This window comes from Vanacampus margaritifer, chromosome 2, assembly GCF_051991255.1.
Source record: "Vanacampus margaritifer isolate UIUO_Vmar chromosome 2, RoL_Vmar_1.0, whole genome shotgun sequence".
Lineage (NCBI taxonomy): Eukaryota > Metazoa > Chordata > Actinopteri > Syngnathiformes > Syngnathidae > Vanacampus > Vanacampus margaritifer.
The window spans coordinates 19912088-19937493 of NC_135433.1; the positions used below are offsets into that span (position 1 = coordinate 19912088).

General features: G+C 40.0%; 1 protein-coding gene across 1 annotated transcript in view; it reads left to right on the top strand.

The window, feature by feature from the left end:
- stat5a (signal transducer and activator of transcription 5a) overlaps positions 1 to 25406 on the top strand; it is a 65763-nt gene that overhangs the window by 14056 nt on the left and 26301 nt on the right. Inside the window, exon 2 of the mRNA XM_077558342.1 lies at positions 25209 to 25346. Within this exon, the coding sequence (XP_077414468.1) occupies positions 25219 to 25346 (128 nt within the window). The 5' untranslated portion in view covers positions 25209 to 25218. The remainder of the gene's footprint in view (positions 1 to 25208; positions 25347 to 25406) is intronic.

A 25406-nucleotide genomic window follows, 5' to 3' on the forward strand; every position in this document is an offset into this window, starting at 1 on the left:
GTGATGAACAGGACGGTAAGGAAAAGAAAATGTAGCACATAAAAGAACAAATGCATTATTCAAAGAAGCAACATGATCATTTAAAAGCTGACAGTCGGTTGGAATGGCCAATTCAACTTGAGTACAACCAAAATGGCCTCTAATTCGTAAAACCATATTAATTAATTTGATAATTTAATTTTATTTGTCAACATACCTTCTCGACCTTTTTATTTTGCCTGCTACTTGTAGGAATCCTTCTCAATTGGCTGACAAATTTCATTTAAAAATATTCACCACCAAGCTCGTGTGGGCCAAAATACGGAGAAGTTTCTCCAAATTGACTCGCCAAAATTACTGTGAAATATCATCATTGCCCTAAAAACGTGACTTAAATGCACAAGTGGAACATTATTTACAAGAACAGACAACAGAGCTGTGTTGGCAATAGGTCATGCACTTTAGTAATCAATTATTTTTTTATTTTGTATTTGGAAGTGTTCGAAGTGTTCGTTCCATCTTATTTTCTTTCTGTATTTTTCTTAGAAAATGCCATAATGGTGGTGGCTACTTGTCTAATCAAAGTGCTTTTCTTTTGTGTAAACAGGAACACACAAAATGAAACAATAAGAAAACTGCTATTAATAAATTATCCGATTAATTCAAGATGATCAAATAAACTAAATCATGTATACAATAAAAGAAAAGAAAAACAACAGCTTAAATCTTATCTTTATAGGAAAGCCATGTTTTGTTGTCTTAGAAAATGAATGATGTAGATAAGTGCAACAGTAACATTAGTTATAAAAAAAAAGGGGGGGGAAAGTGATTTATTAGGCTATAAAAACTGCACCAATGCATTTTTTTTTTGTTATTGCTTTGGCTTCATCCCAAAAGACTAAACTTCAGTTGCATTACATTAGTTTGACATACTGTTGTGCCAAAAGCATATCACTCACCTTGATGCCAGAGGCTGAGCTGCACTGTTTGTTTATGGAGTGCACTCACTCACAGACATAGTATATTCCATGAGGGAACTTGGTTGGACTGTACTGTACCGGAAAATACAAATTAATGTACTGTTAACACCGCTAATGAAAGAAACTTTACGTTCTCTCACAATATACAAAAGTTGTCAGTAGGACTGGGTTTAAAATTTTTTTACAATCGATATTGAATCATTTTCCTTTTCAAGCCTGATATCGATTCATAGAACCATGAATTGATTATTTTAATCTCTTTTTTCCCATACATTCATAAGGAAATATAATTTTAAAGGTCTTTTTTTAAATTTCTTACTGTTTTCTTGAAATTTACTGTTCACATTAATTTAAAAGTATTTTCTTACATTTATGAAATACCTGATTTATTGCACATGAAGACAATTCAGAATATTTTGAAGTTATATTTGCAATTATTGAATTAGAATATGAAAATGTGTGATTATAACACGTGTTACTTTCATTAATAAACTAAATCATTTAAGCAGTTACCGCCTCCGTAAAATGTTAATTTGTTATTTAAAGTTTGTGGATTTCTTGTCATGTCCTTGATATTTAAGAAGAATTGATGTTCCATTATTAATATGGGAGTGAAGTGAATCAAATCGGAAAAAAATCTATATCGAATCGAACTGAACTCTTGTGAATTGAAATCAAATCGATTCAGGAGATTAGAATTGATACTAGGGATGCACCGAAATGAAAATGGTTGGCCGAAAATGAAAAATGCTTGGCCAAAAACCGAAATTACGAAAAAAAATTATGCTAATTTTTACTTTCATTGCATTTATTATAATTATTTAAAATTATAATATTTTTATAAAATATTTATTTAGCACTGGCTATTCAACCAAGCACAATATAAATTGAAATGTGCCCACACCGCAGACATGTTGGCTAATGGTACATTAAACACCAAACTAGGGTTGAGCATTTTCTGGCGGTGCGATACTTTATAGTCAATGTAGTTCGCACAGGCGGGGACGGATGCGTGCGGCGGGACAAGGTGCGACGCACTTAAAATACGCACATTCACATATTCACCAACATTTAAAAATAAATTAATACATTTGTTCGCACCAGCTAATCGGCTTCGGGAACGGACTGCAAAGTCACGCACAGCGTCCTGTACAGGTCTGCCGCCACCCAGAGATAGCGGTAAGTGTTTCCGTGTTTAGAACTGTTGATAGCAATAGTGCTAACATTAGCGAAAGTATTTAGCACGGCCAACGGGATGCCGGTGAAAAAGCGGAAGCGTTTGAGGGGCTCTTATGGGAAAAAGAAAAAGAAAAAAAGAAGGCGCAGCGGGAGAAAGAGTGGCTCACCTGTACTGCAGTACACGGCAGTTCTGTCATTTTTCGACCCACTTAAATGTTGCACACCAAGCGACGCCTCTCTCCACCAGTATTGCACAATAACCCGGGGAGCTGTTGCGACTGACCGGTGAAAAGCCAGCGAGAAGAAAAGGCGGACACTCACCCCCGTGTTCGCTGTTTAATTCAAACAGACGCTTGCTTGTAGCGTTTTTTTTTTTTTTTTGCTTGCGTCACCGCAACCTTTTTTTCGGCCATATTCTTTCGGCTTTAATTTTCTTTTATTATTATTATTATTTTATTTCGGTGGGCGAATATTTGGTGCATCACTAATCGATACCCAGCGCTAGTTGTCAGTGCTACTCAGAGTAAATGTAATTTGATAATCTGATAGAATAGTTCTCAAAAAGGCTGTAGCTAAAATCCCATTGTTAGATCATTTTTGTGGCAACTGCGATGCTTCCAAACATCTTCAGCTCCCTGACCACGAAATACTGTAATGACATTTTTCATTTATGCTTCATTTCCTGTCTCATGTTGCCCACGCCGGAGGTGAGGCTTATAGGTTAGCCTCCATGTTCCCAGCCCTCTGACATGTTTGGACCCCTCCTGCTCCCAGTTTGACCAGGTGGGAGGGGGGCCTCTTGGGGCTGTTTGTTCACTTGTCCGATGACATTTAACACGCTGTTTGGGAAGACAACAAGGCCAGTAAGTTTGCGAGTCGGCAGGGTGGTCCACTGGGTTTGTTCTTATTATTCATACAAACCTGATTGAAAGCTGACTTATCATAGAGAATGTCAAGCATGCCAATGTTCTTTTTCAAAAGAACAATTTACCCTTGTCGAGGCACTCATATGGCTAGATTTTAAGGGCACATTTTTTTCCAAACATTCACTCCACATTGTTGACGCTTTTGTTCTTACCCGAAAGCAATCATTTCTCTCTCTAATTGCAAGCCCACAATTTCTGCTTTGTCCGCCCGTTTTAATTATGTCTGAATGCAGCAATCATTGTGCCCAAAATAGCAAATGCTCCCCATGGATAATTATTGTGATGATAGTTTTCCAATGCCCTGACTTTCAGAACCAGACGTCTTTTAATCTAATACTTAAAAGAAAAGCTGGTGCATATAGGTACAAAATTGTTGCTATTTTTTGCTGTTTGACAAGGAGGAGGAGCACTCGGTACACATGTTGACGAAGTCGCTAACCATGTGCTTGAGATGGAATGGGATGTTATGTTTTACACAACTTGGTTGGTTGGTTTCATTTTACACTCATGCGTCTATTATCGTCATACGTTTCAGCATATTATTAGCCGGGTTGCCATCAACTTACACCAATGTAATGTTAATAATGTTGCTGTAGCAGTGTTTACCATAGATTTGAAATCTACTTGGGTGGGTGGACTCCTGCGGGGTGGGAGAGGGGCTGAACGGACGGTGGGTCTCAGTCCTGTTGTTTCCTCTAGCCTCATGATTCACAAAGTGACGGCGAACTAACATTACATGTGGTATATCACGTTTTTAAAAAATATATATTTTTAATAGATTTTCTTGGGAGGTGGCCAGTTTACTTGGGTGGCCCGCCCAAGTATTAACATGGTGTGGGAAACACTGTGTAGGTAATCTGACGTCTAACCAGCTTTGTCAATAAGACAATAAGGTTTTGTGTTCATCTTCTTTACTAGTTTCGGCATCCACTGCCACATTCCTCCTACATACTGTAAAGACTAGTGGTACTTAGATCGATTGATTATGATCAGTGACCGATATCCGTAAAAAGGTACATGATCGGCATATGCTGATCAATGCCTTTCATTACGGCCTGCAGACCAGCCTGTGTGTGTGTGTGTGTGTGTGTGTGTGTGTGTGTGTGTGTGTGTGTGTGTGTGTGTGTGTGTGTGTGTGTGTGTGTGTGTGTGTGTGTGTTGTTGTAGCGTGAAGTGTAGCATCCCCTCCCCTTTTACTCAACACAGCACATTACAAACCAAAACAGTAATTTAATAACTGAATCATATTATGCGTTGTCAGTTTTAAAGCCCCGCTAATGAGGTTTTCCACCTTCAATTCATATTTTCATAATTGTGCTGATGGAACATTGACTTACAGCTAGATAAATGAAACTTGCCTCGGTGGTGGGCGGGGGTCATTTTTACTCACACTTAACAACTTTGAGAAGGATGGTGGAAACACTGCCACACAAAAAACTACAAACGTGCAGACTGCATTCTGGCATACGTCACATCCTCCTTTCCTCAGTCGAGCGTCTACGCGCGATTACTGTTGTCATAGGCAAGCTGCAAAACAACCCAAGAAACGAAAATTTTTACTTGAGGAGACAAAAAAAAAATAAAATAATAATAATAATAATAATAATAAAAAAGGGAGCCTACCTGGATATAAGCACAGCACAATATTAATATTAGCCCGGATTTCACTCGCTGGCGTGAGGTCAAAGACGAGGTGGGATTTGCAATCGACGCCGTCTTTGCGGGACTCGGCTCTTTTCCTGCTGCACTAGTAAGTAGTTTTCCATGCTCAAATCAAAATGATCATGCTCATGATAGCTATGGGAAATTTGCGTGGTAGAAATAAAAAGCCATTAGCTTGATAGTTGAAACCCTGTTCGAAACACCCTTGGCATTAATAGAATTATAAGACTTAAGGTTATAAGGTCACACTTTTTCCATTAATGCACATTATGGCGCTTATTCTGTTGTGTGCACCTCGGCCACCTGGGGGCAGGATAAGACAGACATTCGTACATGCTTTACTGGCGGCTCAGCTTTTCAAGTATGGCTGGAATAGTTGCTGTTCTTCACAGATGATGAAGAATATATGCCTGGTGCTCCACCGTTTGGATTCAGGTATCAGTTGTTTAAAGGGGCCAACACCGTTACATAGATGCTAATTGTCAGCCAGTATGTCTATAGGATTTCCTATTATATGGTAGCATTAAGCTAACGGAGGCTACGTAGTTGTTTTAAATTCACATGCAATGTTTTGTGTTTAGTTTGACTTGGACCATAACTTCAGCTGAGGGTGGCAATCATTTTTATTTTTTTTCCAGAATTGTTAACTATTTACTAACTTGTGCTTGTTATGAAGTGATTTGAGTTACCTGCCTCCATACATGCTTTGGGTTATAATTCTTACTTTTCACGTAGTATTGAGTCACAACTCAGGTCTAATTGCAGTCATGCCTTTTGTCTGTAGATATAACAAATGTTATGTGCTGGTAGGGCGGTATTGTTTTGTTAAGAAGAAGAAAAGAAGCCTTTGGCAGCGCTGACCTGTTGACCAGGCGACTTACAGTATTTGTCTTCGTTGTTTCCAAATCAAGTATTTAGGTTAAGCCTCTTGTCACAGACCGACTCTTTCTCTCTTACCACTGATCTCCCTCTGCATGTTGCCATTATTGAATGAAGCAGGATGTTCATTCAAGGCAAAAAATTAACGACGTCAATGTCTTTTCAGTCTCAACACTAAGAAGGTTCCATTAGTTCAGCACTTGTGTGATTGTACTTTTGACCAAAAGGGTCACACTTGATAGCTTTTGAAGCTTTTGGTCCCGCCGAGAAAGCTCGTTCCTAGACGCCCTCGCTGAAGTGGCGACACGCCGGTATTCCTGTTGCCACGCACTTGAGCTTGGAGCCACATTTAACATTCGCTGCGGGCTTCATGTTACATAACGTCACTCGTTTACTGTGGCCAACCTTAGTGCTCACATATTGTACATATTGGGACCGTCCAAAGTCCAACGTTGGTCGTTCTCCAATGTGTTTGATTTTCAAGAAAAAATTTCCCATTGAGATAAATTGGTTTTGGAATACAGACAACTTCATACTTACTCTTTTAGTTCCCCTTCTTGACCAACGTTCTGTGAACAAAAAAAAAAAAATAGATTACGATCGTCTGTTCACACAAGCACCAGCGAGTGAAGATGTAAATTGCTGATGTAAAGCTCGCCGGCATATTGCGAACCACGTATGTTCGTGACCAACTTTTTGTGAACAAAGAACTTTCGTTTGTATCTTCTGTGAATGTTGTCGTGTGTTTTAATCTGTTCAACAGTACTGTTCCAACAGAACCAACTGAAGCGGTAGACCTCAGAGTTTGCGTAATCTCAAGATAGATAGCTCGCCTGCGACTTGTTAACTGCCTTATGTTCTCAACCAAGGTTTTCATTTTCAACATTTTGATGCGATCTTCTGTGCATTTTGAATCAATCTGTTGCTGCAGCTCTGATACAGGAGTGAAGATGCAGATTGACGATTTAGCTTGTCTCGCGAGCTAGCTAGGTTGCCGGCGACTTGCTGACTTTCGTATGTTATTAGTGAACAAACAACTTTTATTCGCCATGAAAAATCAGGTGCAGGGTCATGTATTATTATACTCTTCTCACGTTCTTCATCTTCTTTTTCAGAAAGTTTTGTAAAAAACAAAACAAAAAAACATACGATGGTACCTGGCATGAGACAGATGACCAGTTTGATGGTTTAACACGGTTTTAAAAAGTCAAGGTTTCAATAACGCCTAATAACTGTCTGTCACTGCCACTGGTAATGAGCTCTTTTCTTTTTTGAGCGGACTTCTTAGCAGGGCAAAATATGATTGGCTGCTTGCAAAGTTGAGTAAACGAGCCACATCGTTGAAGTTAATTGGAAGCCAGTCACTTCTTTTGTCTGTCTCCTCTGTGAGAACAGAAGGGGAAGAGTGAGTAGTTTTTCACAGAAGAGGGAGGAAGGCAAAAGGGACACTGTGCATTATACTTAAAGCCCGGCGCACAAAAGGTGCCATCCGTACTCAGTCGCCATCCCTGCTCGGTATTTCGCCATCTGCGCCTCGTGTGCGGAAGCTTTTTTTTTTTTTGCGCGGATGGCTTTTTGCTCAGTCAAGACCTGTGCATTATCCTAGAAAACAACATGGTGCCAGTGGGTACTAGCTAGCACCAAGGACAATATGAGTAGCCCACAGGAATGTTCTAAAAATAGCTCACCAGTGATGAGACACTTTGAATCACTAAGAATTCAAGTAAAGCAGAATGTTAATAATTAACATGGTACACATTTGTTAAGTAGCAAATGTTTTGTTAAAAACTAAAATTGTTAAATCCAAAAAAAAATGGCTGCAATGGGCTGGCAACCAGTTCAGGATGTACTCTGCCTACTGCCCGAAGCCAGCTGGGATAGGCTCCAGCGACCCTTATGAGGACAAGCGGTTAAGAAAATGGATGGATGGGGGGGAAAAAATGGTGTATGTAATGGTTTATTTACCCAAATATTTCAAAAAGGACATTTGGAGCTGTAATTTTATTATTGTGATACAGCAATATTTTTGCTCACAGTTATCATTCCATCAGAATGTAATAATGGCCCATGCCTAGATTCTTCCGAGTTGCCCAAAAACCTGTCCAACATTTGACGGCAATTTTGACAGTTGGTTTAGATATTTCCGCCGTATTTACGGCACTTACAGAATGTGCGCTGGAAGCAGGGAGATATAATGTGACCTTCACACTGCTAGTTTTCAAAGCAAACAAACCCCTGATAGATGATGGCTTCTGTATCACGAGAATGTCAACATTGAGTATATTGTGTGCCTTTTTGTTCACGTCTCACACTTCAACGTTTTCTCATTTTATGGCTGCTGTTTCACCTCAAATAGCCTGACTTGCTCCGAGGCATCTGTCCAGATGGTTGGAAAGTGTGAGCGAGGGGCGGGTGGGAGCAACGGGGGGGGTTGGGTGGGATAAAGCAGGTCATTGGCTGGCCAAGCTCTGGCCCCAAGGGCTTGAGGGCGGGGCGGTGGTTCAGAGGGTTAACGGGCCAGCTGAGTGCAATGAGGTTACGCTGTCAGAATGCTGAGATCTGCATGCGGCGTTTGATCTATTGCTGTGTAACAATCCAAACATACTGGATGTACAGCGGGGCAGTGGCCAGTCTTTATTCCTTGATGCTCCACCACAATAGAATTTAAATAAAAGCAGTGGCAACTTTGTGATTGAAGTGCAAGCGTTCTACTTTAAAGTTCACTGTTTTCTTACAAACATGTCTGCGACACGCTTTTGTTGAAATACCCCAAGGATGTTGAAATCAGCCTATTGTAAGGGACTAGTCCTGTCTCATGCAAGTGAGTGAGACCGTATACAGCGCCCCATGTATTGCTGAATCAATGGCGAGTATAGATTTGTCAGTCTGATAACTGTGGGTAGAGTTTGGGGCTTCGCAGAGCCTGGGAAAAAACAGTGGTAGCCTGTACACACAGCAGATGCATTTTTACCTGTAGATGCAGCAGTCCATGTGTTTATTTGGCGTATGGACACACAACCAAACGATAACTAAACCAGCAACTGAATCATAATTAATTGATGTTTGTGCACTGTCAATTTGTAATACAGTGATGTCCTGTTTTGCTTAAAGGACGGAAATGTAAACTTTTAAAAATCTGATTTGTCAAATCATCAACAAAATAATCAACAGATTAATTGATTATTAACATAATTGTTAGTTGCGGGTTTGCATCCCTGGTTGAAAGTGGTGGCTCTGACTCTTCACCCAGCCTAGCTGATCAAGTCATGGGCGACAAAGCTCCGCCGCTGTCTTTTTAGCACACATTCATGTACACAGGCAGTAGTAATAATGTGGAGTATATTTAATACATTTTATGCTTTAAATTAGTTTTTTTTTTTAATTCAAATACATTTACGATGTGTTCCAAAAGTGTGTTTTGGTAAGTTTAAAGTGGAGGATTTTGTGCCATCTAGTGGTGAAATAATAATCATTACAAAAAAAAACGTTCACGTCAACGTCCATTTTTTCCATATAATCTCATCTCCGTCTAGTAATCGCTAATCATACTACATAGGTAACACTGCACCTCACAGGAGGCTGACATGTTTCGCCGCAATGTTTTTGCTATGGGTAGCCGGAGAAGAAGAAGTTAGCGAACGTAGTTAGCCTCTGGTGGTTCTTGCATCTAGTGCCTGACCCGATGGGTTGACAGCCACTTACCGTCCACAGCAGGAGCTTGCTCGTGGTCGTCACTGAGTCCTGGGTTTCGGGTTCCTGCCACTTGTCTCCCTCTGCTGTGATCTGGCCAGCTTTTGTTAGCTTCTCCCACTAGCAGCTCTTGTTAGCCGCTCCAGCTAGTTCTCCAAGCACCTCTTGTTAACCGCGTTCTTGATCGCCGCTCCCGTTAGCTCGTGCTCATTGTCATTGTCAAATATTTTCTCTGTGAGGCACCGTAATGCATTTTTTCACAATTGTTTCATTCTGTTAGTTCACCACTAATGGCATTCAATTCTACACACTAAGTTTAAATGTGTTTAAAGTAGAGATGAATCAATTAATCGATGAATCAAAAACGGTATTCAAATATCTAACAATCAACAGCTATGATGACAAGCCAGCCTTTAGGAATTAAATCCTGTTTTCATGCTCACTTGCTCAGTCCTCTTATTTCCAAATGACTTCAGTCCCATTCAGTCACTGAAAACAAAACTGAAAGCAGTCCCACAAACAAGAACAAGCAACATAAGATGTTTTTCTTCAATATATTGTACAACACTATGCAGCAGTCATAGGGCTTTTTTTCGTACACTGGCACGCAATCCCTTGGCGTAAAAATGGGCGCATTTCAATTTTGGTGGCAGCGCAATACAAATCTGTTCTGTTAGGGGCCGTTTTGCACCTTCGTGGGCGCTCTGGTGGACACAGTTGCTGCGCCTCCAGCGCATCGCCAGTCTGGTCATAAAAAATATATTCTATTCTAGACTGCCTAAAAGCAGGTCTATTTTGAAGTGCAGGTGATCTAACCTGATTTTGGCTCACCGGACCACCATGATTTCAATGCAATGCACTATGGTTGGCCGGGACTGAGCTGTTTTCTATCCCATAATGGTGCACAGTGGCGCAAATGCCCCTTTTCTCGCTGCACCTGTCTACGAAAATACCCCCCAAAAAAGAAAACTCCCATGCGTAAAGTTAGACTGCACTTTGCGCCAGACTTGTGCTGGGTATGAAAATAAATCCCAAAGAGTTGAATGGCCGAGCGAGTGTTTGCTTTCCACAACTGGTTCAATTTGCCGTTGCAAGGCAGGTCAATGACATGCTTTGTTATTTTACATGCCGCTGAGATGAGTCCGGCAGGGAGGGGTTCTGTCACTTGAGGTGTATTTTGACTCACCTGATTAGGTGGGTTTCCATCCACCTATTTTTAATTCGAATTTTCAAGAATTGCAAAAAAGAAACTGAATGGAAACGCCAGAAATTCAAAAAAAGGCCCAAAATTCGCCAAAAAGTTTTTACACCTGGAGGGTGTGGTTTTTGAAGCGTATCGAAAAAAGGAAAATGCGCATTTTGGCGATGGAAACAGGCTTTGCGAATAAGCGACTACAAGACCGGGTACACGTCGCACGTTTTGACCGAAACTACGTCACACGCAGGTTTGTAGTCACAATAAATGGCGGATGATAAAGTAAGATATGTTTGGGGAGACAAAGAAACACAATTATTTTTATAATCAATTAAAGAAAAAAAACATGAATGCAATTTCAGATGGCTTTATTAACATCAGCTCTCAACGTAACGACACACTTCACTTACATGCGGGAGAGAAGCCAACAAGACAAACTACTTCCGTTCAGTCCGTCAAAACCAACATTCCCACCTGGAACATTGTCCCAAAGTTCCGTCACTACAACGTCATCTCGCGGCGCATATTCGCAAAAGAAGAGCGGATGGAAACGGGCATAAGTCGCATGTCCGTTTTGCGCATCACAAAATTTCACAATTTCACAAAATTTGCATAAAAATGTCTAAACATTTGGATGGAAACCTGATTATTGATTCCACATCAGACAAACTGCTGTTTCATCGATCAACCACTACAGGTTGCACTACTTAAAGACACACGATGCATTTTTTAAATTATTTATTAGGGCCCGAGCAGCTACCGCTGCGAGGTCCCTATTGTTTTTCGTATGTATTATTATTAGGGCCCCAGCAGCTACCGCTGCGAGGTCCCTGATGTTGTTGTCCTTCTTCATTTTCTTCTTGTTCTTCTTGTTCTTCTTGTTGTTGTTGTTCTTCTTCTTCTAATTTTTACGAAAACTCACCAAACTTTGCACACTCCTCAGGCTCGGCGAAAAATGTGATATTATGAAGTTGCCATTACAATATAACAACATATAGCGCCCCTAGCGTGAAAAAATATGCACCAATCCCGGCACGTTTAACCGAGGGCTACAAAAATTGCCAGGCACGTGAAGTGCCCCGAGACACACAAAAAAGTCAGTGGAAGCCATATCCAAAAATGTACAGGAAGTGAGCTATGACTTTTTGAATGTCCAATTTTGGCCCAGTTTTGCACATTCACTGTGGTCATTCTTTTTGCCTATTTGCCAATAGTTTTCATCCGATTTACTTCTAACTTGGCATGCATCACCTCAAGACCTGGGACAACTGGGGGGGAAATCTTGACTTTTTGAAATACTATATGACAGGGGCTGGGCCTCAAATTTTGCCTTTAATATTTCCTTCATCAGAAAAGAGGAAATGCTTAATGACTCCGCTGCCAAGAAAACAACGCCAATTTTGAGGGCCTAAACATGAACAGAAACTTGGCACACACATCTGGCCTGGCAAAATGAGCAATATCTTATCGTGTATTGTGCGGTTAGGGTTAGGTTTTTGAAAAGGGGTTAGGGTTAAATTTGAGGGAGCCCTAGACCTACAAAAAAAGTCCATTGGACCCATATGCTTAAATGAACAGGAAGTGAGCTACAAATTTTTGAATGTACGGGCCATACTCTTGCTCATTTCTCCGACATCTTTGATCCAATTGACTTCAATCCTGGCCTGGACCATGTTAAGACCTGGGCCATCAACAGAGGGAAAAAGTCTTGTGTTTTCTAAATACTATATGACAGGGGCGGGGCATCATATTTTGTGCTTTATATTTCCTTCGCTATGAAAGACAAAATACGTAATAACTCCCCGGTACATGCTCCAAAAAATCTTTTTTTTTTTTAATTTATAGTCACGACCTGAAGGTATCTCTACGACAATAGTCAATTATAAATATAGCGCCACCTAGCCCTTGGGTCGACAACAAAATAATAATTACAACACCTCGGCTATTTTGTCCCAAATTTGGATACTCTTTGTAAGTGTGATAACTGTCATTTATGATTTATTTTTTTTATTTTACTGTCCACCACTCAAAATGTTCAGTGACATCAGAACAATCCATACACACAGTATGTACTTTTATTTATTTATTTATCATGCCCTCTATAGACAATAAAAGCAATATTGTGCTATGAGTAAAACAAACTATGATGTATATATATATTTACTTGTAAAACAATGCCAATGGGGGAAGCTCATTGCCAAAAACTAAAATAGGACGCTGATTTTTGAGGGTCTTATCATTGACCAAAAGCTTTACACACTCATCATACCTGGCAAAATTCCATATGTAAATGTTTATTATGCCATTTTCAATGAAATTCTGCTTCCAATGTGCCACTACCCCTACGTGCCAGTACCCCAAAGTGGCTGCGAGGGCCCTTTATAGATGCCCGCAGCTCTAGTTTAATATTTGTTCCTTCCCAGGTCTCTTTATAACAAGCTTGTGGCATGTTCTTGGTCAAACTATCACAAGAAAATAGCATTATCGTGCACCCCTAGTAATACATATTTTATTATTATTTATTTTTTCTACATAATACATAGTTTAAATACATACATATCTAATTTTAAATCACAGATTTTTGTCTATACTGCAGGATATACACCGACTAATGTTAGCACAGACTCACGTAAGAAAAAGCATAAGCCAGGAGGAAAGAGTGCTTAAAAGACAGAGAATATCCAATATTTGGGATCATTTCACACTTTAAAAGAAGATACTGTAAAGTGTATTGTGTCTACTGCAAAGCAGATTTGGCTTACACAACTGCACCTCTACGCTTAAGTAAGTCTATGACTGCTAGTTGGGAAGCATTGTAGTCCCTCTACAAGTGATCACCGATAGACACAGCTGCCTGTGCACTTTCAAACATTTTGATGAGCAAACACTTAAAAAAAACTTAGGTCCTTTCATACATGGTAACAATTTTCATTTCCACCTTACAAGGCCCTCAAAGTGCTTTGCATTCGACTACTCAATCACCTAATGATGACGTAGCATCAGGAGCAACTGGGGGTTCAGCATTTTGCTCAAGTATACTTCGACGTGATCACAATGGCAGAGGATCGAACCTACAACCTCTCTGTTGCGGGACAACCACACTGATCCACGCCGTCCCACCTGTGTGTCCACAAATGATGCCGGCTAATTTGCAGAGCAGCAGCATCGTGGCCGTAGCCCTGGAGAGACTGTGGTAGCGTAGCGTTGTCACTAACAGCCACCCTCAAGCTATCTGTGAGCTATTCTTGCCTCATTCCACAATTACATTAGTCTTGAGTAATGCACAGCCTTGTACCGTATGTCTCGCTTGTCCATTCTTGCTTTGTGCTTTGAACAAAAGCAACTAGAGTGGCTACTGGCCTCGCTTTCATCATATCTTTTGAATTTTATCCAAGTGGTATTTTTCAATTTTGTCACTGTGCAATGAGGTCCAAATCTACTAAAGGTTTTCTTGTTTTTTGGTGCTAACCAGTATAAATGGGACAATCGTCTAATCCACAAAGCACGCGCAGATGGGGAAATTCATTACTAACTGCGAGGCCAACCAGATTATTTGGGTTGCCGTAATGGCGAACGAGAAATTTAGACGGTACTGAGGGCAGTTGTAATTTCCTTAGCAACCTCTGGGGGCACCACGTTGACTTTGCTTGTTTATAGAAGCAAAATAAACGATAAAAATCCTATCATCAAGTATTCATAATCTGAAGTTGCTACTTTAGTTAGTTAGCAGTCCCTGCCGGAGGGAAATTCAAAGAGATTCCCCCAAAAAATTTAGGGTGACGGACAATATTCGTTACAAATATATACTGTATATATTAGGGGTGGGAATTGCGTAGGTCACGATTCGATTCGATGCCGATTAATCTTAATAATCTTAAAATGAATTGATTATTGCGGGGTTATTTTTTTACTCAAATTTAGAAATAAATAATCAGTCAACTTATACATGTCAACTGTACTGTAAGATATTTCCATCAAAAATTGATGTTTAAACATCGATTCAGCCGCATATTGAACCGATTCGAGAATTGCGCACTGTAATATATATATAGACACACAGACACACACACATACGGGGATCATTTTACGACATCAGCCTACATGACATGATGTTGGCCGGGCTGATAGCAGAGAGGGCGGGGGGGCATTGTGGACTGAATGAATGAATGACATCATATTCCTCTCCACTCACTACAGCTTAATGGCGCTTAATGAGGAAAAGGCTTATCTCCATGCATGTTTACCGACAGTCCCGCTTTTGCACCTCCTCGGTCCAAGCTCGCCTTCTGATCATTTCATCTGTCACTCAACTGCTACTGCTATTATTCTGGTATTCTTGGCGCAAATCCAGTATTATCATGTGTGGTAATCAGGTGAAAATTGCACTCAACTGTTAAACGTTGTGGGTGTTTTTGCACCCGTATATGATTAGCGGTAGATCCTTGGTGAATAGGACATTAAGAGGGAGCAAACTGCACGTGCAAAAGAAGAGCAATTGATGGTGCTATCTGCGGACACAGTGCATTCTTAGTTTGATTTAGAATTATTGTATTTTGAATATTTGTCCTTTTGAATATTAGGTAGTATTTTCACACTGCAGCTAAAAAAAAAATTTGCGACATACATATGGGACATGGGCCTCTTTCATATATGGATATAAATTGGATATGTATGTGATACATTTGCATAATGAATGCTTTTCCTTACACATTCGACCTATACAGACGCTCCCCAACTTACGAACGAGTTACGTTCCGAGCGATCGTTCGTAAGGTGAATTTGTTCGTAAGTTGCTTCAGTGCTATATTTTGTATTATAATTGATGTTTAAAGAGAATACGTACAGTACTGTACTACGTATGTTAGAGAGAGAGAGCGAGAGACACACACAGTATGTACATGTACGTAATAAGATCAATAAAATGAAGTTTAACTTACTTTTGGAAGATGTACTCGATGCTTAAGGAGAGGAGGAGGAGGAAGAGGAGGATTTTATATCATGAGAGGTTCTTCGTCGTCGCTGGAATGGGCTTCAAAAGTTACTTCCTCGTCCATAACTTCAATGTAGGAAGAAGTTGAGGGTCGAGGAGAAGAAGATGAGGGTTGATGAGTATCTTCCTTGGAGGATTTACTAGAAACTGGCCGAAAGAAGCGATCTAACGACGATTGCACAGTTTTCTTCTTTTTTCATCATAAATGATGCGGTAGCACTGTATGGCATCATTCAATTGATTTGCAACCTTTGTGCAACGTTCAATATTTGGGTCTTGCTGCTCGAAGAGTGCGATGGCTTCTTCATGGGGACAGGCGTTTCTTCCTCCTCCTCCTCCTCGACACGTTGCTGAGCCTGGGTGAGCTCTCACAGCGCCAAGCGTCGTATTAGCGGCGGAAAGAAGCACTACAGTACTCGGAAAAAGGCGCGCAATACAAAATCTAACTTACAGCATCTCTTTCCGAACATTTTTTGACATGCGCGCATGTGCGCAGACATGTTCGTATGTACCGTTGTTCGTAACTCGAATGTTCGTAAGTAGGGGAGCGTCTGTACATCATCAAAGGCCCAATATGCGATCCGCGCGTGCGGGCGGGGTAGAGTGCTTGAAAGGGAGACGATTGACAATCGTCCGTGAATCTGCATAGTTTTTTGGAGTAACAGTGTTGACTTTATATTTGATTCACATTTTAGAAATTTTCTCCTCAAATGACGTCACCGATTCTCGAAAATGCTCCGTAAAGATAATTATTATTAACATTATTTTTTGGAGCATTTGAAGACCAATGCGGGACTCAACACGGTAGCCACTCAGAGGGAAGGATCTATTTATTGATATCTATACCAGACGGCCACTTGCTTGAAAATGTCTATTACTGCTTTTTTTTTCTATCTAAACAATGTCTTGGGCAACTTGTTGCACTGTTGCAGTTTGAAGTAACTAGTTATCTATATTAAGATGCATCAATTTTAAGATGCATCAATTTTAAGATGCGTCAACTGGCGTTTCCACATGGTTTAAATTTAGTTTTAATTGTTAAACTGTCAAAAGTGCACTCGCGCTAAACAGTTATTGTAAACAAATCGCCGGTTCAGGTGACGTCACATCATCATCACCTGAGTCTGCAAATTATAATCCGATTTTTAATTTGCCACGCCCACTCAAATGAATGAGCAATTTACGACCCATTTGTGCACAGCTCTAATTCTAAAAGTAGATAGATTGACAGATACGAGTGATTTGAGTCATAAGAGTGGTCACGGGACGCATGACAGCCTCAGGGCACCGCTGTATCTATAGCGTCGCTCTATTATCTTTTCACTTAACTCTTGCGGCTGTGTATCTGCCTCTCATTTGTGACGGACATTTTGTCGTAAGTTTTATAGCATCCTCATTGACTCAAATAACAGCCCACACGTGAGCGCCCGTTTTTCACGGATGATAGCTGAAGGTCAACACCGTTTCAAAAGATGACCTTTTAAAGACAGCAATGTGTCTATTGGGAAGCAGATGACATGGTGAGTTAGCCAACCATAACACGTGTTCCTGCTTCTTGTGAGCGTCGTTAAATGGTTTTCCACATTAGAATGAGAGTCAGAAAGAGGCGGCCGCGGGTTTGGATGGACACGTGTCTGCATTTGTACACGCTTGTGCTGATAAGATGCCGAGCTAATGAGATATTTCCTCCTACCGGTGGCGTGATTGCTGCAACGTATCCCCCGGCCCTGACTGGCACAACAGTTTTCTTTGAAAAGCCTTTTTTTTTTTTCTTGTGGTGGTTCTTCTTCAGTAGCCTTTTGTTGCCTAACTTCCAGCTTTCAGACACATTTTACAGGTCATGTGTCCCCACACTACTACAAGAGCCCTCTGTCCTCCTCCCGTGGTGCTTCAATTAGATAGGCTAAGCTTGAACTGTATTGTTGCTTTGATCCTCTGTGGCGGTCATCAGTAACCTACTTTTCCTCTTCAAAATAAGGAAGAAGTAAATAAAATAAAATAAAATAATTAAATAATAAGAAGAAGAATAAAAGTGGACCAAAACTGCTGGCTTTCAAGGCAAAATGAACATTTTATAGGTTGTGCACAATGTATCCCTGGACTGCCTGCCCACCCATCGAATGGGAAATGTAAACAACAGTGAAAGTCGCAGTACTGTATTTTTGATCTTCTCAATGAAATGAGGAGGTCGAGGAGTGTCCCCTCATTTTCCCCCAAATATTACTATTACCTCTTCCAACCTCGCTACTCTGGTGATATGAGATGAAAAAATAAGTCTGACGGATTTCTGTTGCTTTTTGTAAACAGCTCATTCAAAAATGACGAAAGAGGAAGCCGAGGACAGCATGCATGTCACATTTGTTTACGTAATGTGAACAGTACATAAAAAGATCGGATTTAATAAAAAATCCAAATTGGATATCACGCCCTGCTGTCGAAAATCAACAACACCAACTACGTCACAATAACGCACAGGGTTTGTCATTATTTTGATACTTTGTCGGCTTAAACAATTTTTTCAGCGAGTTCGACGCCATTGATATTTGCACTTTCATGTTTATACACACTGTCTAATCCAGGGGTAGGCAACGCTGGTCCTAGGGAGCAGCAGTCCTGCATGTTTTTATGTCTCCCTCCTCCAACACAGGTGAGGATCGTTAAGGGGCTTTTCCAGAGCTTGCTGATGAGCTGAACATTTGAATCACCTGTGTTGGAAGAGAGATGAATCTGAAACTCTCCAGGACCAGGGTTGTCTACCCCTGGTCTAGTCGAATAAAGGACAATTCATTTTCATTGGTGTTGATGCTTTAAGAAGTGCCTATTTTTAGACATTTTGTTAAACACGGACCAGTAAAACCAATGAAAAGCAAAAACTAGGGATGCACGATAATATCGGTGGCCAATAATTATCGGCAATTATCGACCAATTTGACTTCAAACAGATAAAACTGATAATAAAGAAATCCGCCGATAATAATACCCATGCCACTTTGGTGCATCTATTGTGGTTGTGGCTCAAGTTGTGCCCAACTCCTCAACCCCTCCCCTCTCCTACAGTATGGTGGTGTTGCATATTTGTGACGTCATAATGCGCACAACCTTGTGTTCACAGAAAATGCATCATGGCGACATGGCAGTCGCCAGTGTGCGCTTTCTTTTCTGTGTTGCATTTTTAAAACATGACTGTTTTGTTTTGGTAAACTCCAAATGAGTTACTGGTTGTCTTTGAAGCAGAGATATCAAAATGCTGCTTCATGGTTCTTTACACAATACTTCAATGTATTTGTACACGTTAGGACTTGAAAGTATATTTGTATTCAGGTTCATTTTGCAAACAATTATCGGCTTACTTATCGGTTATCGGCATCGGCGCTTCCTAAATTATTTGTTTATCGTATCGGTTGAAAATAGCATTAACGTGCATCCTTAGCAAAAAACTTCATAATCTTTACACAATCAAAGACATATTTTGTTATCTTATTATCTGGCAAACTATATTCTTCAAAAAAAAAAAAAGTTTGTTTGTATGATTTGTTCTTCCTTTTTGAAAAACATTTGTACTTTAATCATACACCTTTTTCTTTTACCGTACTTAAGCAACTTTATTCATGCAGTTGGCATTTGTGTTATGATGTATCACAATTAAATCAGATCTTTTATTTGGCCCAGAGCAATGGTTGGGAGGAGTAATTGCTTTATTATGTTTGTTTTCTGGGTATTCCAGTCCCCATACTATGTATGCACTTTTTTAAATGATACAACGTAATAATTTTTTTAATCAAAGCTACGGCTTTCAGAGCCCGGGACATTGGGGAACTCTAGGCTGAGAATGACTGTGATGGATAGAGGTTCTTCTCGGTGATGGCAAATTCTTGCGCTATTCAATTAAAATGTCTTATTATGTACCAGACCCCCGCGGGGGCTTGTATAAAAGTTTTGAACATGACCTCTGACATTTTGTGATGAACTCAAAATGAATGAGCTTTCGACACAATAACAAAAGGGTGTTGTTATGTATGCATGTGTCATCTCAACACTGTCATCAAGGAGAGCGCTCGCAATGGTGGGTGGCACCTCAAGTTTCCTCACAGGAAGTGTTTACATGAAATGAATGGCAGTTTTCCCTGAGCGGAAGGAGTGGGTGACAGCGTGCTTCAGTTGACGTTTGTTTTTGGGGGTTTTGTGTTTTCCCTACCGTATTGCCAGTCCCGCTGTGGAGGAATTAAAACACCTCTCTCTCTGCTGGGCTTTAAACGCGCGTGTGACATGCCACCGCCGTGCCATGAATGTAGCACGCTAATGGGAGACAACACAGGTGATGGCCATTTTCTTTTTCTAATGTAACATTTTGCTTAGAATTTTCTCAAGACTGCTGCTTAGATTATGTGCTTCCCCCCTTATAAACAAGATTAACTTTAAAGACATTTAAATTGATAATCTATTGAGGCTCCACAGGAGTAAAATGGGATTCTTTAATTGAATTGAAATTTGTTTGAGAAATTGTCACTATTTTCTTGAATGAAATGTTGCTAGGCATCTCGAGCATTTCTGTGGTGATGTTTTGTCATTTCCTTGCAGGTCATTATCACAATTTTTTGAAAAATTTCTTCTGCCTATCAAATGCTGACTGTCCTTTTCAACCTTTTATGATAATGCTTTTTAAGGATGCACGATAATATCCTGATAATTATTGAAAAATTTGATGTCATACAGACAAACCAGATAATAAAGAAATCCACCGATAATAATAGACTTGCTGCGTTGGTCCATCTATTGTCCATCAAACAATTATCGGCTTACTTATTGATTATCTACATCTTTTTAAATTACAGTATTGGTTAATCTGTATCGGTTGAAAATAGCGTTATGGTGCATCCTTAATGTTTTTGTAATTACTTAAAGCTATCAGTGGTGTCTATCTAGTGCACCTCAGCCTCTGTACACTTTTTTCCTTCTTCTTTCTGTCTTTTTGTGTGTTCCTGTGGACACACAAGTACGCACAACATTGTATGGAATGGCAACCTTTCTCAATTCTCCTGATTTATAGTGTTGTCTGAAAAAGATTTTTCTCAAAGAAGTATAGAGTAGCAACATTTTAGTATAGGGTGCTCTTTTTATGTCCTTTTTTTTTTTACCAGAGTCCAATTATCTGTGCTCGTGCTTTCCAGTGCTTGACCTTGTCGGTCAAATCTAAAAAAACACTTAAGTGTTCTCTTTTCGTGGACAGCACAGCTGCGTTGAAGCGTAGCAACTGCCGCGTCCTGATTTCCGAGCTGACGCAAGCCTTGATGCGCTTGTTTGGGAATTTGATTCATCTCCCTGTGCCATGCTGGGCATCCGGCGTACTGAGGACATTTCCTTTGACATGCAAGCAATGACTTGACATTAGGTGGCTGAACGCAGACTAAACTTTATGCCTACTGGAACCATGTCAAAGTTTTGCCGCATGTATTCTAATCCAATTTTAGACACAAGAAATATTTTATATACAGTATATGTTTATTTAGTTAATTTGCTAGAGAAGTAGGGAATCCGGGACCATGTGCAAATGACATTAATCTGGAAGTAAATATGCTTTGCTGTGTTGCTCTGTGTGAGACATTTTCCATTGGCAGGAAAACACATTCATTATCCACTACAGGGAACAATACATACACAATTCAATTTACTGTAACGTAAAAAAGTCAAAGTAAGCTGCACCAGTGCACCAGCTTGTTTTTTTGTTTGTTTGTTTTGTAAAATACCAGTATACTGTATTCAGTACCAGCAGCAAGATAATTAGACTTCTATTAGAGGCGATTATACACAGATAAATATTTCTTTACCAATCATATGTGCAAATATGCATAAATATAAACTCGAGTTCGGGATCGGGCCTGAGCAACACTTTAAGCGCGTTTCTCTCTGCTGTGTGCAGGCTTGCGAGGGTGCGCGCACGTAGCGAGTGTTGCTTTTTTGGCAGGCTTCGTCCAATGTTGCAAAATGTTGCAAAAACACTCGTCATGCTCTCTCAAACCCTATTCATACTCTCAAACCATTTTTCTTGTTGCAGAGAACTTTTGAACATGTTTCAAGTTTGATGTCTTTATGTAGCAAAATGCTTTCAGGGCTCTACACTAACTTTTGCACTGGTAGCACTGGTCATCCTTTTTCAGGGACATACAGCATATAAAGTTGTCGTAGCTTCAGATTATGTAAAGACGGACACAACTCAACATATAGCTGCCCAAAAAATTACTGTAATAAGATTTCTCTGCAATAAAACAGGTCAATTATTTTATATTAACCTACTTAAAAAAAGAAGTAAAAAACTAGAATGGAGGATGGAAGCCGAGTAGATGATTAGGTATTGTAAACACATGTTGTGTGTTATGTTATGTGTCAATATGGACCATTGATTGTAATGAAGTAAAAACAAAAACAAAGTGATTTCATACCCATTATTCTTCTTATTAATCTATGCCATCTTTTGTAGATTGATAATTAAATTCTAAACACTACATGTTATAGATATTTGCAATTATTAACGCTCAATGCATTGTGGACTTTATTCTGTGTGAGTTTGAAATGTCCGAAAGTATTTAAATGCAGCTCGCGGCTCGCCAAACGCAATGTTTACGCTCCCGTCAGTGGCTACTTACTAACGCCGGAGACTTGAGCCGTATTATACAATGACAGACTAATTAACTTTTTTAATTAATTTCTGTCTGTTTCCGTTTTGCAGCAATTAGCATTAGAAAATAGCAAAGTTTCATCATTATTCACAAATCTATTTAGAATTGTGAGTAAATAAGCCTTTTTTCAACATGGCCCTGGTTGATCTCTTTTGCTCTGCTGCCACCTGCTGGCCTTTTGTCTAATAACTACCATTTCTTCAACCGTTCCTTGCAGCTGAGAGGCTGCATAAAAGCCTTCTGTATGCTTTAGCATACATTTTATTTTTATTTTTTTAAATCAGCATTTTATGGCCGATGATGGGTCGGTCACTATCATCCTATATAAAATCAGTTCAAAATGAACACAATTATCAATGTTAACTAATGTTTTTGCAACAGACTGAAACTAAAGCATCAAAAATAGTCACCGGCTTTGTATGTGATGACTACACACAGACCAACAATATAGAATACAGCACGTCCCGTGTCTCCACGCTATATATATGCATATCATCATTAGATTACATGTTTGTATTTGGGATTATTGACGCCGTTTTGTAGGAAAGAAAACATTGGTCAAAGATGAAAGTTCAACAAACATTCACTGTTACAGTATGATCAGTGTGGACCAAACACAGGGTCACCTTTGGGTGCATTCCCAGTCGAGAATAATTGGAACTGTTGACATGGTTTGGGAGTTTTCTCTGAATGAAGACACCACCCCCGCGGGTTCGCTTCCTCCTAGTCATCAGATCCAGCCAACGACATTTCTCCTGTCATGGGATGCCAGTCCACTTGAAAGTCTTTATTTTGTGTGCATTTGCTGTCAGAAACAGACTGAAAGGACGTCGTAGTGTGTGCACTAACCACTGCCGGCACCACATTAACCACAAACATTCCCCACACACTCATTACAAGCTCACTACAAGTAGGCGTCTTGACGGTAAATCAACCGCCAAAGTGACCCCGACACAAAGTTCCAATGCTGCATTTCATATTACGCCACTTTCATCATAGCTAAGTTGTTGGAAGGGTTTAAATGATTGAGTTGTTTTCAGTTAATTATTTTATTATTTTCCATAACGAGGGTGCAAATTGTCTCGCTCTCGTTCTGTCTCTCCTACTGTATTTGGGCTCACTTGGTTTGTTTTGCTCTGCTTGACGCTCTTGCACTTCCTTTATAGTGCGCCCCCTTGTAATCTGGTGGATAAGACGCACCTTTGTATTAGCCACAGGGTCGAAAACAAGTGCAAAAAAATAGCGGTTTATAGTCCAGAAATTACTGTAATTATCTCAGTTTCCAGATGTTATTTTGTTGAAACACAGGTGCTATAGAGCAGTGATTCTTAAAGGAATAGTTCAAGATTTTTTACATGAAACTGTATGGCATCCTCACCTACAGTAGTGTGCATCATTCAGCACTGACTTACCGCTGACAATGTCCTGTGACCAGAGATCTGGTCCGGTTTTGGTCAAGGCGAAAGTAGTCCGGCTAGTTGGCCGGGGTCCCGGAAATTAAGCATTTTTCCTCTAAAAACAATTTGTGTTCAAAAGAGTGGTAAATTTGCATCACAAAACCGCAAACTAGAAAAAAGTCAGACTCCATTACTGCCTTGGCACAATTTTTCTGTTCGTATCTCCAGCATCCAGTTGTCAGACGCGCAAAAATCAACACATTGTTTGGAAGTGTTTACCTGATGTGAGAGAGCGAATGGAGAGCTGGAGCGATTAGTATATAACTCTACGATTGTATAAACTTTATAAGTTAGTGTAATGAACTGTGTTTTTTCATTCCCGATTTCAGTAAATATGGCTTTGTAAACGGAGGAAATGAGGCCAAGAACCCCGTGCTTGGAGTGTGGATTGACCACATTGTATAATGTTATTTGATAATCATTTTATAAATCTAAACTAGATTTAATTTAGTTATTAGATACAAACAATAATAAGTCAACATAAATCATAATTTCTGAATTGGCCCCAGGCCACTTTTTACAGGGAAAGTTGGGCGGCTGGGCCCAAAGGTAAAAAAGGTTAAGAACCCCTGTTATAGAGCATGAAAGTTACAGTTAACCGTACTGTTCCACTCCCAGCCTGTAGGTGACACAGTCTTGCGATATTTACATGAAGCCAATTGAAATGAAACTGAATGACCAAAATGGAAATGCTTAAAACCTTACTATGAATAAAAAGCTGAATGCGAATGGAATTTCATTCAGATCCACAGGGGTGCTACTGTATTCCTTTTGCCAATCCGAACAAACATCATGTAAACTGCTAATTTGGAATATAGCCAAGATGTACATCATGCCCTGTATGGCTGTAAATGCGTAGTGATCTTGTCATTTATCACTTGAAAATGGCCGCATTCTATCAGAGCTTCTCTTGAAAAGGAGAAATTATGTTAAACTACTTGTAGCTTGTTTTTAAGATGTAGTTTCAAGCTGTCGCTCTAATTAAAATGTTAAAACAATTGCAACTACTGTGCTCAATAGTTCTCGATTTTGCTAAATCACGTGACGTCAACCTCTGTTTTCTGATTAATGTACATCTAAATGGCATATTGGAATTGACCAGAGATCATCAGTCAGATTGACAAAAAGTCTCCATGTTAACCCGGCCCCTCATAACAAAACACATGAAAAAGGAGCCACGTCCGAAATTTCTGTCCATTTTGATTTGAAGCAGTCTTTTCTGCTGAGGTTTGCTGTCAAACTACACATGAATTTTAATGTAACATAGCCGTGCTTTAGAAAAAGCCAAATATCCTTTAATGCGGTGATGTGATTATCTCCCCTTTGCAGCTTGCGTCAAACCAATTAAGTCAATATTTTACATTGTTTCAGTCTTTAAGTGATAAATTCCTTCTTCCTTGGCAGATGGCGGGGAACACAAAGAGACTTTAAGACTGTAACTTTTGGAACGCATCCACTTGATTCAATTATCTCCGGATGCTGGCTCTTCTCATTAACTTCATAGTTTCTTCCTATTTTTGTTGTGCTTCAAGCAAGTACCCTCCGGACTCCCCGACTAACCTGCCTGTCTTGTCTTGTCTTCTCTTCTCTTCGGAAGGGTGTTGAAGATGGCAGTGTGGATCCAGGCCCAGCAGCTCCAGGGAGATGCTCTCCACCAAATGCAATCTCTCTATGGTCAGCACTTTCCCATCGAAGTGCGACATTATCTGTCACAGTGGATCGAGGGCCAAATGTGGTGAGTCTCCAGAGCCGTTCTAGTACAATTCACACACATTCTATTGTTGGCCCTTGTTGG